We start from the raw sequence: 12,547 nt of genomic DNA, 5'->3' as shown, positions 1-12,547 counted from the left end.
ACTACTCCTCAACTTGAAGATTTCTCCATTCTGTCAAAAAATTCTTCAGAGCCGTTGAATATGTAGACTAAAAAAATGCATCGTTCAAACCCACGAGACAAGACTTCTGATAGATAGAGAGAGAAGAGAGAGATTAGGTAAGAATTATAAATTAGTGGTCGGATGATCTGGCCACAAGAGCTTTCACTGGCTCATGACGAAATGTTATAGTGAATACAATAAATCACAAGCTTAACTACTACATATACGACACCTATGACCTAACCCTTAATTATATATTCTTTATATATTTTAACTTAAGTAAAAAAAATAGTATATATTTGTTAATATAATTAAGTATTTGTTGTCTTAAATTCAATGGGTCTTGAAGTATCACATGGAATATGAGAGAATATGCACATCACTTGATATGGAAGACCATCTCTTTGGGTTGTCTTGGTGGGTGTGGATATGAATTCAACCTGCGGAAGCAAAGAAGTGAGAAGAGTGGGAAACATAGCCATTTGCTTCAGGTCCATTGAACATGGACTCTAGATCACCTATATATATACCCACTTCTCCTAACCACAACGCACACTTCTACACTCAACTAGTAGTTGAGTAGCTTGATCCTTTCTCTCTCAAACATTCTCATTACACATATTCTGAGCCGAAATAGTAAGTGTCTTTGTGAGGCTTCATACTAACCGTCTGTGTATAAGTTCAAGTTGTACAACTTAATCGAGTTGTTGTATCCTAAAGGGGGCGAGCCAAGATAATTTTATTGCGCCAATTCTAAAGAGAAATAAAAACTATAAGAAGAAAGTGAGTAGATATAAAAGCTTTATATAATTAAATTAAGTAAAAAATGGTTTTGGTTAAATTTAGTAGTGGAACGAGCCTCAATGAGACAACGTGAAGGCCATGTCTCTGTTTCCACTTTCCTGGCTCCAACTGCTAAATAATGCCCAGCCCAACACACATGCACTAAGCTCAATCACGGGGACCGACACACGAACCATGGCCCACCAACCAATCAAAGAAAAGTCAAACACAGGGGAGTTTCATAGTATTCGTCAGCCCCGCAAGTATAAGTTCATGATGGGCCACGTGTCACCATCGTGTGTACCTTCCATATCCGGATCTAGATACTCATGTTTCACATGATAACCTTTTCATAATGGCAGTTTTGTGAATTAAGTCAATATTGGAGGCTTTGATTAGACGTACTCAGGTGCTTTGCTCCTTCTACGATCAAGACTGGACCCCACCCAATACGTATTGATGATATGTAATTGCTGGGGATGTCTGCGTGATTGACGTTGAATATATATATATATACATATATATATGTATAATATTTTTTTCTTTCATTGTTATAAGATCTTTCCGAATCTTACTAACTACGAGGGCTGGGCTTTGTAATCTCCCCACTTGTAAGGCATGAATAAACTAAATTAATCATGCATTATTATTCAAAAAGCTCTTTGAAGTCCTAATCACAACTCCAAACACATGACCCACCTCCATTTAATTATAATCCTGACTAATCTTTGGCTTGAAAGCCAATCATCTTTTTAGACCGTTAGATTCGATACATATTTAATCATCATTACCGTACTTTGAAGGGTACTCTATACTCTAATTGCATACTATCCGTATTTTTTTTAAAATTATATACGTATATGTCTATGTAAGAGATCCAGTCAAGCATCATTTGATAAACACACCCGAGTCACTACTTATAATGGTAAAAATAATGTGTATCGTATCGGCTTGGTAATTAGGATTTCCCTTTACCTTTTCAAAAAAAAAAAGCATCATTTGATCATAAAGCACCCTACATGAGGTTAGATGTATAGGACTTATAAGATTAAGATTCCATATGCTAAGTTAAGGGAAAAAAAAACAGGGGTAATGATTAATTACTACTAACCCTAACCACCATATATTTGCTTTAATTATGTAGGATCCAATGATTTATGTAGGGAAGGTTAGTGTGGGGGGTCAAGACTTTGGTCTCTCACCGAAAAAGAAAAAACAACACACATGAAGTGACAAGTTTCAACATAAATGTGTCTAGTCATGCTCATCAGAGGTTAAAGGCTAGAGAGTTCACACTTCACATATATACAACGGGTTGGGACCTATATATAGAAGCTCTTTTATTACATAAATGTGTACTGATTCTTGGCTCCATCTCTCTTTGAGTTGTCTTTCATCTTTTGTATATATATAGGTTTCAGACAAATATATCATTGAAGAGGTCAATGCTTCCAACTTCAATAATTAATGGATCGAACCAGGACCACCTGATAATTAAGCTTGTACATGCATTAGGTGTTCTAGATGATGATTATTATTATCACTACTTTCTTGCGCAATGCATGCTACCCTACTAACTTTACATCTTTTGAACCCAAACAGACAAATTAGGGGTTTGATTTTCAATACCAGACATGTGTTTCTATTTGGTACAATGTACGTTAACTTTTATTTTGAAGTACTTAAATTTGTTGCTTGTACACTTACTCTCACGTGCAAGATAAATTTAACCCAAGAATATGTATATGTGTTAGGCAACTATATATATATATATAGAACTTTAAACGCCTAAAAGTTTATCAAGTGAAATACGAGTAAGATATCAAGTAATATTGCTACATCTTAGATTAATTAATATTACTGGATAATCGGATGATCGCTTTTTTTATTTGGAAGAGATAGTCTATTAGGTAAAGGTACCAACAACTTATTTTATTAATGTTTGATATGCAGCCGATTTTCTCCGATAATGAACACATATACACATGTGATTGGTGTCTCAATTTTTGAACCTTAGGGTATGCCCACCATGGGGCACATTGGGACCATATGCATAAATTTTGTGACAACCCACATGAACTAACCTCTCATGAGAATTTAACTAGTTAACTAGCTAGGATGGTGAAAGCATTGTCATTTGTCCAATCTTGTTTGATTCATGACTTTCTTGACAATGAACACTTCTTTGTTGCAATGGTTTCTTCCACCATCTAAGTATATTTTAGTATATAAATAAAAACCACTTTTAGAGGCCTTAATCAAGCTTTTTCTTTGTTGTTGATTGAAATGATACCAATTTTATCATCTAAGATCTCCCAAATCGCGGTTATGGCCCACCAATTGTGCTTATCAAGGAAAAAATTAACCCCTAAAATGATTCAATTGAGATATGATACATCCCTATACCATGTTATATACAACTCCATCAACTTTTGTAATTTCTTTCTTTCTCTCTCTATGTTTCTTTTTGCAAGAGCATCCTAAAAGGATTAACCCCTAAATGTGACTTACAGTTTTCAATTTGAGTGTTTGAAATCCCTTTTTATGGATTATGTTCAAAGCATATTGTAACAATATTCCAAACTATGTGGGTGTGACTCCATGTAACACCATCTACTTTTCTTAAAATAAATGAAGGTGGGAGGTTTGGGTGGAGTTAGCTTTAAGTCATGTGAGACAGACATTGATTTAGTATTCTTTATTTATGGAGACATTAATTTAATTGTATATATATACACATAAATTTTAAAGCGTGGATGTCCACAATTTAATAATAATAATTTGTGCACTCCATTTTTTAATTGTTTTCAAAAGTGAAATGACAAGTGAGACTCACTATTTTGAATCTCATATGCATCAAATCAATGGTGAGATTGAGGTGCATAAATTAATATAACCTGTGGATGTTCACATATAAAAATAATTGATGCTGCTATATAAATCTAAGTGGGAGTCTAATTGGTGAATCTCATTGGGATTAAACCGTATATATTTGTAAGGTTTTGAGTTTGATTATCATCAATAACAACACCCTTGTAACTACGTATTGGATTTTAACCCAATTTATCCTGTCATCAAGTAGAAATTTTGTGCGCACAAACTTAACGACTCAAATTTAGATCTATGTCAAATGTTTAAACGATAAACTGTATTTCTCGGTCACAAAAAAAAAAAAATGTAAATCTAGAAGTCCCTTGAAATGGGTTTTGTCAATCAATGAGACAAGACAGAAGTGGTTTTATTACTTTTTGTTTATTTATGGAAAGGTGGAACATGATAAAGTAATTTTAGAAATCTAAACCCACTACATAACATCTATACCAAAGACTTACGGTTGGGAGACATCAGAAATTTGCGCTTCATAAGACAAAATTTAAAAGCCAAGGAATTCTATTTGGACATGTATGATGCATCAACCACCAATCAAGGCATCTGCCACGTGGGTTGTGGTTAACCCATCTACATTGACCATTTTACATAAAGTCATGAAGATGACAAGCAACTTCATTTTGATTATCAAACTTGGGTCTTCCAAAAAACTCCTGAGAGTTGTATATTGATAGTAAATAGAGCTCCATGAAATCACCAACGAGAGAGACGATTTGATTGATAATTGGCTTAGTTAAGAATATGTGTGTTCAAAATTCGATTCCCACCGCAAACATATTTCTCTACGATATTTTAAAAAAGAAAAGAAAAGTTGAATATAGAATCTACTTACCTTATGCAAATATGTACTAAAAAGTACTCAACATATACTATATGTGCATGGAGGACTTGGTCCTAGAGAAAGACATTTCCTAATCTACATGCCATGCTTATTTTAAGGTTTCTTCATAAAGAATTCTCCAACTCTCGAGAAGTTGGTTTGTCCTTTGAAAAAATCCAAGTAGATGGAAGTGGCTCAATTGCATTTGTTTCTTTAATCCCAACAGGTCAAGACAACTAAGGTACCTTGATTCTTACAAATTAGGGTTTGTATATGTGTTGTCCCTCCCACATTTTTTATAATGGTTGCTTGATTTTTCCAAGAAGACGACCTAAGATTGGTGATTTTCTAGAGCATTAGTAAAACCTAATAGTTCAAGTCACTCAATGCCATTGTCTACTAATTAGTTGAACATGCAAAGTATAAGAAGTTATCAAGCATCCACACAGAAAAATCTATGCCTCAAACATAACCAGTTAACCACATTTTTTATGCACAGTTTCAGCTAAAGGTCTATGAGATGTATCTCTGATCACCGTAAGTCCAATACTGTAAAAATATTTCTCAGAAAAATCAAATGAAATTAATAACAGTTTACTACACTTCCACACCAGTCTATGTTCAGGTTTCCGCAAGATCTAAGACAGTGCACATCGAAACTAATGAAGAAAATATATGTACACAAACCTCCGAGTTCTGTAACATTGCGGAACTGGATTCGCAACACATGCCAATTCTAAGACCTTGAAAGAACTCCAATCAAAGAAAAAGGTCAGATAAATAATACAAATGGCAAGCTTTTGGAGGTAACCAGTGGCTCAAACGAATGGGAATGAAATGAAAGTATTTCCAAACTTTTTTGCGTAATACAAAAATGATCTAAATACGCTTTTCATGCAGGCTTTTTATCATTTCCTTTAAGGTTCAAGTTAAACCATTTCTTTTTTGCTGATTTTTCCTTTCCATCTGAGCCTCCATCTTCCCCAGGACTTTCAACATTTGAATCTTCACCAGGAATTTTACTACTACTTCCGTTACTCAGATTACTTCCACTTCCACCAATATTCCGCACCACGCTGAATGAAGCATGCACACCCTCTCTCTCTTTCAGCAGTTCATCAACCTATAGCATAGTGAAGTGATAAGGTGAGATAACCATCAAACATGAAATAATGACGCTGGACATGGTCTGATCAGAACCTAATTGAACCTAAGGAAACTGGAACCAAATAGGCAATTACGATTATCACCACCATGAATAGTGCTGGGGAAAAAAACACATGGTTCAGTTTATTCTCTACAATACAAATTTACCCTTGGAAAAAAAAAACTAAATTTGAAAATGGAAAAAAAAAAGAAAAGAAAAGAAAGTTGCACAACTGTCCAGGTGCAAGAACAATTAAATGGAAGGGGAATGATAATGACAACCAAACAAAAGGATGATGAAGTGTCCTCACAGAAACAGCTCAGAAAATGAATAATAGGTCATGATATTTGATGAATGGAATAGTTCAGAGTATTAATATATAGCACAAGGGCGAGTGTGTGGATAAAAGTAAGCGCGCGTTCTTTGTCCACATCATAAATATCACAAACTCTTCGTAAAGATCACAAACAAAGAATGAGAAATATAAAGAACGTAAAATCCACAAAGTAAAAATAAGCTCCAAAAACATACAGATTGCTTTTCCTGACTATATCTGTTGGTCACTTCTTGAAAGCGTGCCAAGGCCTACAGGAGCCGTGAAGGAGTTAGAAGAGCAAAATATATTTCAATTACAATAACATGCTATGCGTAGAAAAACAGCAACATTACCTTTCTGTATTCTGTTTCAAACTGGCGCAACTCACTTCTCTTTCTTAAAATCTGAGCTTCAATTTCCTGGAGCTTGTGGGTGGACTCTTCATATGATTTTGCACAAAGGGCCTCTATTGTGTATGTTGCAGTCTTAAAAAAATTATCTCCTGATTATTTAGTAGTAAATATTAATGTATCAAATACACAAATAATTTCTATAACAAAACTAATCAAGATGAAAGCAATAAACAAACAGTTCGAACCATAGACAGCAAAGATATGAGTGCCAGCTTTTAGTCCTGAAATCTCACAAGGTTGAAGACCTTCCAGCCTTTTAAAGAAGCCAGTCTCGGGGTCTTTAACCATTGTCAACTGCATCACCATCAAAGTAATAAAGTTTTCTCCAATCTGTACAAATATATAAAGTAACCAAAAAGGGAAGAAGACAAAGCAAAACTGAGGAATGACAGCGTTTGCATACCGCATTCACCGTTGTATCCAATCTGTACACTTGGAAATGTAAGAAATACATCCCTGCAGATGTTACTTTGCCTGTCTTTTCACCGTCCTCCTATACACAATGAAAACCATATATTATGTTTACTGGGCATGTCAGTTGTATTGTGTTGATGTACAGTAAACAATGCAAAGATTGCAAAGTAACAGACATCTAATTCTTACAAGGGTCAAACAAGCTATCTCTGTAATAATTTGCTTAGTATTCTACATAAGAATATCTTCAGCAATAACCTAATTTACCATCGTAAAACAGATTTTAAAATTACCAATGAATTATCCAAATATCTTTAAGAACAGGGTTGGAAATATTTGAGAGAACAGGCAGTAAAGTTTGTAAAAATTAACAGGGTAAAGAAAAAGAAGAAAATTGACAATCAAGAAGTCAAACCCAGGCAGTGAGTTTAGGAGCAGAGCTGAACAGGACACTCGAGCGGCTGGAGGACAGCTCTATTTTTGTCTATCGATGACCCCACAATGATCCCATGTTCCCCTTTTTGTGCACACTATAAGCAAAAGGCATCAGTTACTCTATCACATTGCCTATTTGCAAACCAAACTCAGCCTTGGGTAATACTAACATCTAGCAAGTTAAACCGAAAACAAAGACCTGAATTGATGGGTGACTCATTATTCATTTTTATCTTTTAATCAGTCAATAAGGAACTCCTGATTAGCTTGATAGTTTGGTTGGATCCTTCCAACTACAATAAATGGATATATTCTCTTCTTTGAAATATTTCTTGTATCCATTCAAATCAGTAAAGCCAAGAGCAAACTGGAGCTGAAATTAAAAAAAAAAAAAAAAGAGGCTGAGATGGAAATTCAACTTTAGGGGGGGAAATGAAGAAGGATGTCATAGCATAGCCAACAAAAAAAATCTTTAATCAGGATGAAAGCCAACTCAGTCACTCCCCCGCATTGCAGCACGGAACTTAACACACAAAAAACTGGAGACACCCCCCCGGCCCCTATTCGAGAGAAAAGATGAAGAAGAAAAGGATGGGAAGGGGAAGAAAAACAGAAACTTACAGAACTAGATGAGGAACCAGAATTAAAATAGCATTGAAGTTTGAGGTTAACAGTTGCACATTATGGATCATGTATTCAAGTGATAGGTCATTACTATTAAGTATTAACTGTCTCAATAGGTCTGTTAAATTGAAAATCATTTGCATTTTCACATGTCACGTTTTTTCTAGGGATATTCATGTCATTAGTATTCCATACCACGATGAGCCCCAGAAATCAATGGAAGAGAACCATCAAAGTAAATATTGTTTCAGATTCCCTACAACAACATAGGACAAAAGAAAAAAGACAAAAAGGGGAAACTAAAAATGAAAGCGTCATAGGTTTACCTGTAAAGCCAATCCATAACCACCATTAGCTTCATGCTCAAAATAAAGCAGCTGAAGATTGCCACAGAAAAGCTTTACCATTAGTTCGAGAGAGCAATATTATTGAGATTCATAGAAAGAGGAGGATACAACAGCCAGTGGCACTGCCAATATATTTTAAACAAAATTTCTTATAGCATGTACCTTAAATTTGCTTTGAGCAGCTGAAGTTACTCTCACAACAATCCCTGCCTCAGCTTGTTGTTCATTTATTGTTACACCGAAGAAGTGGGCACACTGCTTTTCTACCTGCAGGATACTATAATATATAAATGACTTGTATGTGAAAAGTCTTGGCTGTATCATGCAAAAACAAAGTATGTACCTTTCCGCTGACTGATGTTCCAATGGGAAGGGGTCTGACGGTGACAGTTCCATTCAGAGCCTCTTCAAGAACATTAGCAGAAATTGTAGTCTTGATAGGAACGCCCAGCTTGCTACAAAAACATACAAGGTGAGATGAGACATGAATTGAAAAGAAAAAAAAAAAGCTTTCTCACAACAAGGCTGTAAAAATTTTGATCTAAATATCACCTGAATAAGGCTGCAAAAACTGTATTAACAGTTCCTAGATTGGACAAGTCAATTTCCATATCCAGGCCATCATTCTCAAGTGCCTGATTGAAGGTAAAATACAATGAAAAAAAGGCTCCGTACACGACAATCATAACAATAATGATAATAAGCACCACCTAAATAAATAAATGACAAAAAAATTAAAGCAGAACAATATATAATTGTCCAATAAAAGACAATAGTGCAATTGTACACTAAACACAAAGGGAAGAAAATAACCAAATCCTAAAGGCTTAATGACACATCCCTACACTAGACACCAATAATAAACCACATGAGGCTAATTTCCCATAATGTGTAGACTGTGAATGGAATGTCCTAACACACACAAAAAAAGATAAGCTACATTAAAACATGGGCAATCCGCAGTAAAAAAGTACACAATAAACACATGCCCAATTTCACAAAAGGGAGGCGAACTATATTAAATTGTAGCAAATTTGCCAATTTGGTACAACCACAAATGTAGCCACGCTCACACAACCACAAATGTAGAACCAAACTTCAATAGCAGAACACAGACTAAAAAAGAAGAACGGATATAGCTTTGTAACCCAATAAGTGCAAATTCGAATGAAAACAAAGCAAGCACAAAGTGAGTAACGTGACAAGTGATTTAAAACCTTCACCAGCCCATTGCCTTCTTTGCACAGCACAAGTTGAACAAGTGAACACAAGTAGGTGCATCAGCAAAAATGAATGTGTGTGTGTGAGAGGGAGAAAGAGACAGAGAGAGAGAGAGAGGGAATTCACAAAGCTAATGTTACAAAGGTAAAGGGAAAAGCACCTCAAACCCTTCATTGTCATATTGCCTCCTCTTCTCAGGGTCAGATAAAATGCTATACGAGTATGCAACCTCCTTGAAAAGTTCTGAAGCTTCAGGGTTGCTTGCGTTTTTGTCAGGATGATACCTGCCAATGAACGCAAGTTAAAATCTGTTATGTCCAGGAGCTAGAAAATATATCCATACTGCTGCTAGGCACCCCTACTTTGAGGGCTTTTGGGGTTGGGTTTGGGGAATGATTAATGATGGCTACAGGCCAGCTATGTATACAATTCAAACGAAATAACCTTTAGAGTGGTACTATCAAATGCCATTTGAATGGGGACAAATATTATTGAAAAAGGCACCATGGGGGCGTGGCCCTTAAAAGAGAAAGAAAAACCACATTACAACAAAACCGTTTCTAGCCAATTGCTATTGGTACCAGGATGAAGGCTAGAGAACCAAGATTTCTCAAGGTGCTATACCAAATTACCAATTATCTATGTAAGTATCAACATCATTTAACAAGTGATCATGCAAATTTAGATTAAGATTAAAGAAACAAATCAAGCAGAAAGAGCAATTACGCATTTTGTCATCCTATTAGAGGGAAATGAAAAGGCTTCACTCTTCAATTTCCATACCATCGAAGTATGAAAATGTCAAATTGAACAAACTAAAATGGAAAGTGCATCCATCACCAATATGTATATAGTGCACTAAGTTTAAGGATATATCAAACCATTCAGTTCCTATTTCCATATTGGTTGTAATGACAATTCTAGAATAGCCCCATCATACATGATGTACACAGAGTGCAAAACTACAAAAGGTCAACCCAGTACACAAGCCTCCTGCCCCTACGGGATCTAGGAAAGGTAGATGAAGACAGTGACAGTCTCACCCTCACCCACATTGTGGAGAGGCTGTTTATGTGCTCTTGTTATCCAATGTCTAGATCAGAATGAAGCAACTATGCCCACATTTTGATTCTCACGGAACAATCCAGGGCTTCTCTCTCTCTCTCTCTCTCTCCCCAAGCATGCAAAGGTGCGCAGAGCCTGTGCATTCCAAAAGTCAAGGAAGTTATGTTCAATAGCTATTCTTTTCGAGCAGGAAGAAGAAGGCAGTGTGTACAAAGGAAGGGATGTACTCTATATGTAATAACTCTAATTCTTCATCTTCAAATATGGGTCCAACAAAGACAACCAAATGAACCCAAGCATTTGTTGGTGATCATGTTAGATAGATTACTGACTTAACTAGCACCTTCAAAAATAGAAGCTAAGTGCCATGTAAAATCCTCTCCACAAAGAAACTGAATCGGCGAAAAGAATCAAATTGATCATGATTCATTTACCATTATCTCCTCCAACTTTAAAGATGTTAAACCACATCTGCCATACATCTGCAAAGCATATTGTGTTGTATTGCATTGGACACCTACCTAATGGCACCAGTAACTTCATAGCACACCATAACGAGCTAGTTATTGAACCTCGAGTTCTAAAGATTAATCTTATGAGCACATAAAGCACCAGCTCCTCAAACAACATAAACGGAACTTTCTTGATAAATTGAAATAATTTTTAAAAAATGATAATTGAACTTACTTGAGAGCGAGCTTTCTATAAGCCGTTTTAATCTCCTGATCTGTAGAATCCCTTGATACAGACAATACCTCATACGGGTCTCGCCGAATTGCTGGGGCGGATCCTCCTTCCAACTTCTTCGAAGCCATCTCCCCCTTCACTCGGATCCTATCTCTCCCTCCCCTCTCTCTTTCCGTGTAATAATTTATGTGCGGGAAAAAATCCTCTCAATACATGTATCCCTCCTCCTCTGAATCTATGAAACTATATTATCTCTCAAAGATCCCAACTATAGCAATTATACGTATATCTGCAAAATCTACAGCCAAAACAATTCAAAAACAGGAAGGGGAAAAAAACCACAAGTAGATATCGATAAATCCAACAAACTGCACGTAATTCAAAGCATTATTGGATCTTCTCAATACATGTATCCCTCCTCCTCTGAATCTATGAAACTATATTATCTCTCAAAGACACCAATTATACGTATATCTGCAAAATCTACAACCAAAACAATTCAAAAACAGGAAGGCGAAAAAAAAACCACAAGTTGATATCGATATATCCAACAAACTACACGTAATTCAAAGCATTATTGGATCTCTCTAATCTGCTTTATCGGGTAGAGAAGAATGCGATAAAAATTGTAGCAATACTCGAAAGAAGTCAAAAGTTAAGAAAATAAGAATAGCCGAATTGCATAGGAAACATGGGGAAGGCTAGGGTTTTGAAATTTACAGAGAACGCGTTAGCTGGTCGAGATTTGTACGTATATATACGTGGAGGGAAGAAGAAGAGGAGGTGTCGCCTGAAGCTCCGCTCGATTTACTTGTCTGCGTCTTCTTCGTTTTTCGTTCCCTCGGCTAATTGATTTTCGTTTCAAAAATTTGTTACTCATCTTTTTACTTTTTGGTTCTTTTAACATTTTTTTTATAAAAAAATGCATTTTATTACTTGTTTTTTGTGCATGAGATAATTCGAAATAACAAAAAGTGACTAGGTCAATTAACATATTTTCTCTTCCATCTCTTTTTCTACCACCATTTTTTTCCTTGTATGGTGCCTCTGGCTGCACAAAACCCGTTTATAACTCGATTCAACCTGTAAACCCGACCCAATCCATCAAAACCCGACCCCAACCTGTATGATTGAGAGTTATCTATGGGTTAGAAATATCTAACCCGAACTTAACGTGGATCGAGTGAGGTTTTGAATTTTCTTAACCCTTTTTGACCCGATCAGACCCCATTTAGGATTACACTACATAGTTTATACTTCTATAAATATATCAATATATGAATATATTGTTTAATTTTATTAATAAGTATGACCTTCATTAATGTTTCTGTGTAGTAAGTATATCCTTCAATTTTTCAAGGATTA

General features: G+C 35.7%; 1 protein-coding gene across 4 annotated transcripts; it reads right to left on the bottom strand.

Moving 5' to 3' along the window:
• Window positions 1-5,073: 5,073 nt before the first annotated feature.
• On the bottom strand, window positions 5,074-12,082 carry LOC120001262 (chaperone protein dnaJ 15-like). 4 transcript variants are annotated; one of them, XM_038849501.1, is made up of 12 exons: window positions 11,934-12,082; window positions 11,183-11,471; window positions 9,591-9,714; window positions 8,762-8,844; window positions 8,553-8,664; window positions 8,372-8,476; window positions 8,189-8,239; window positions 6,793-6,882; window positions 6,575-6,683; window positions 6,330-6,478; window positions 6,192-6,245; window positions 5,074-5,636 (listed from the first exon to the last, which is right to left on the bottom strand). In XM_038849501.1, the coding sequence occupies exons 2-12, from the start codon at window positions 11,308-11,310 to the stop codon at window positions 5,406-5,408; spliced, it is 1,236 nt and encodes a 411-aa protein (XP_038705429.1). In that variant the 5' UTR covers window positions 11,311-11,471; window positions 11,934-12,082; the 3' UTR covers window positions 5,074-5,405. The 4 variants fall into 4 exon arrangements, with proteins under 4 accessions (XP_038705429.1, XP_038705428.1, XP_038705427.1 ...); XM_038849500.1 differs by having other exon boundaries at window positions 11,903-12,054; XM_038849499.1 differs by having other exon boundaries at window positions 11,183-11,480; window positions 11,903-12,047.
• Between the last annotated feature and the right edge of the window lie 465 nt (window positions 12,083-12,547).

This window comes from Tripterygium wilfordii, chromosome 7 (assembly GCF_013401445.1).
Source record: "Tripterygium wilfordii isolate XIE 37 chromosome 7, ASM1340144v1, whole genome shotgun sequence".
NCBI classification, from domain to species: Eukaryota; Viridiplantae; Streptophyta; class Magnoliopsida; order Celastrales; family Celastraceae; genus Tripterygium; species Tripterygium wilfordii.
This window is presented reverse-complemented; position numbering and strand designations above follow the sequence as displayed.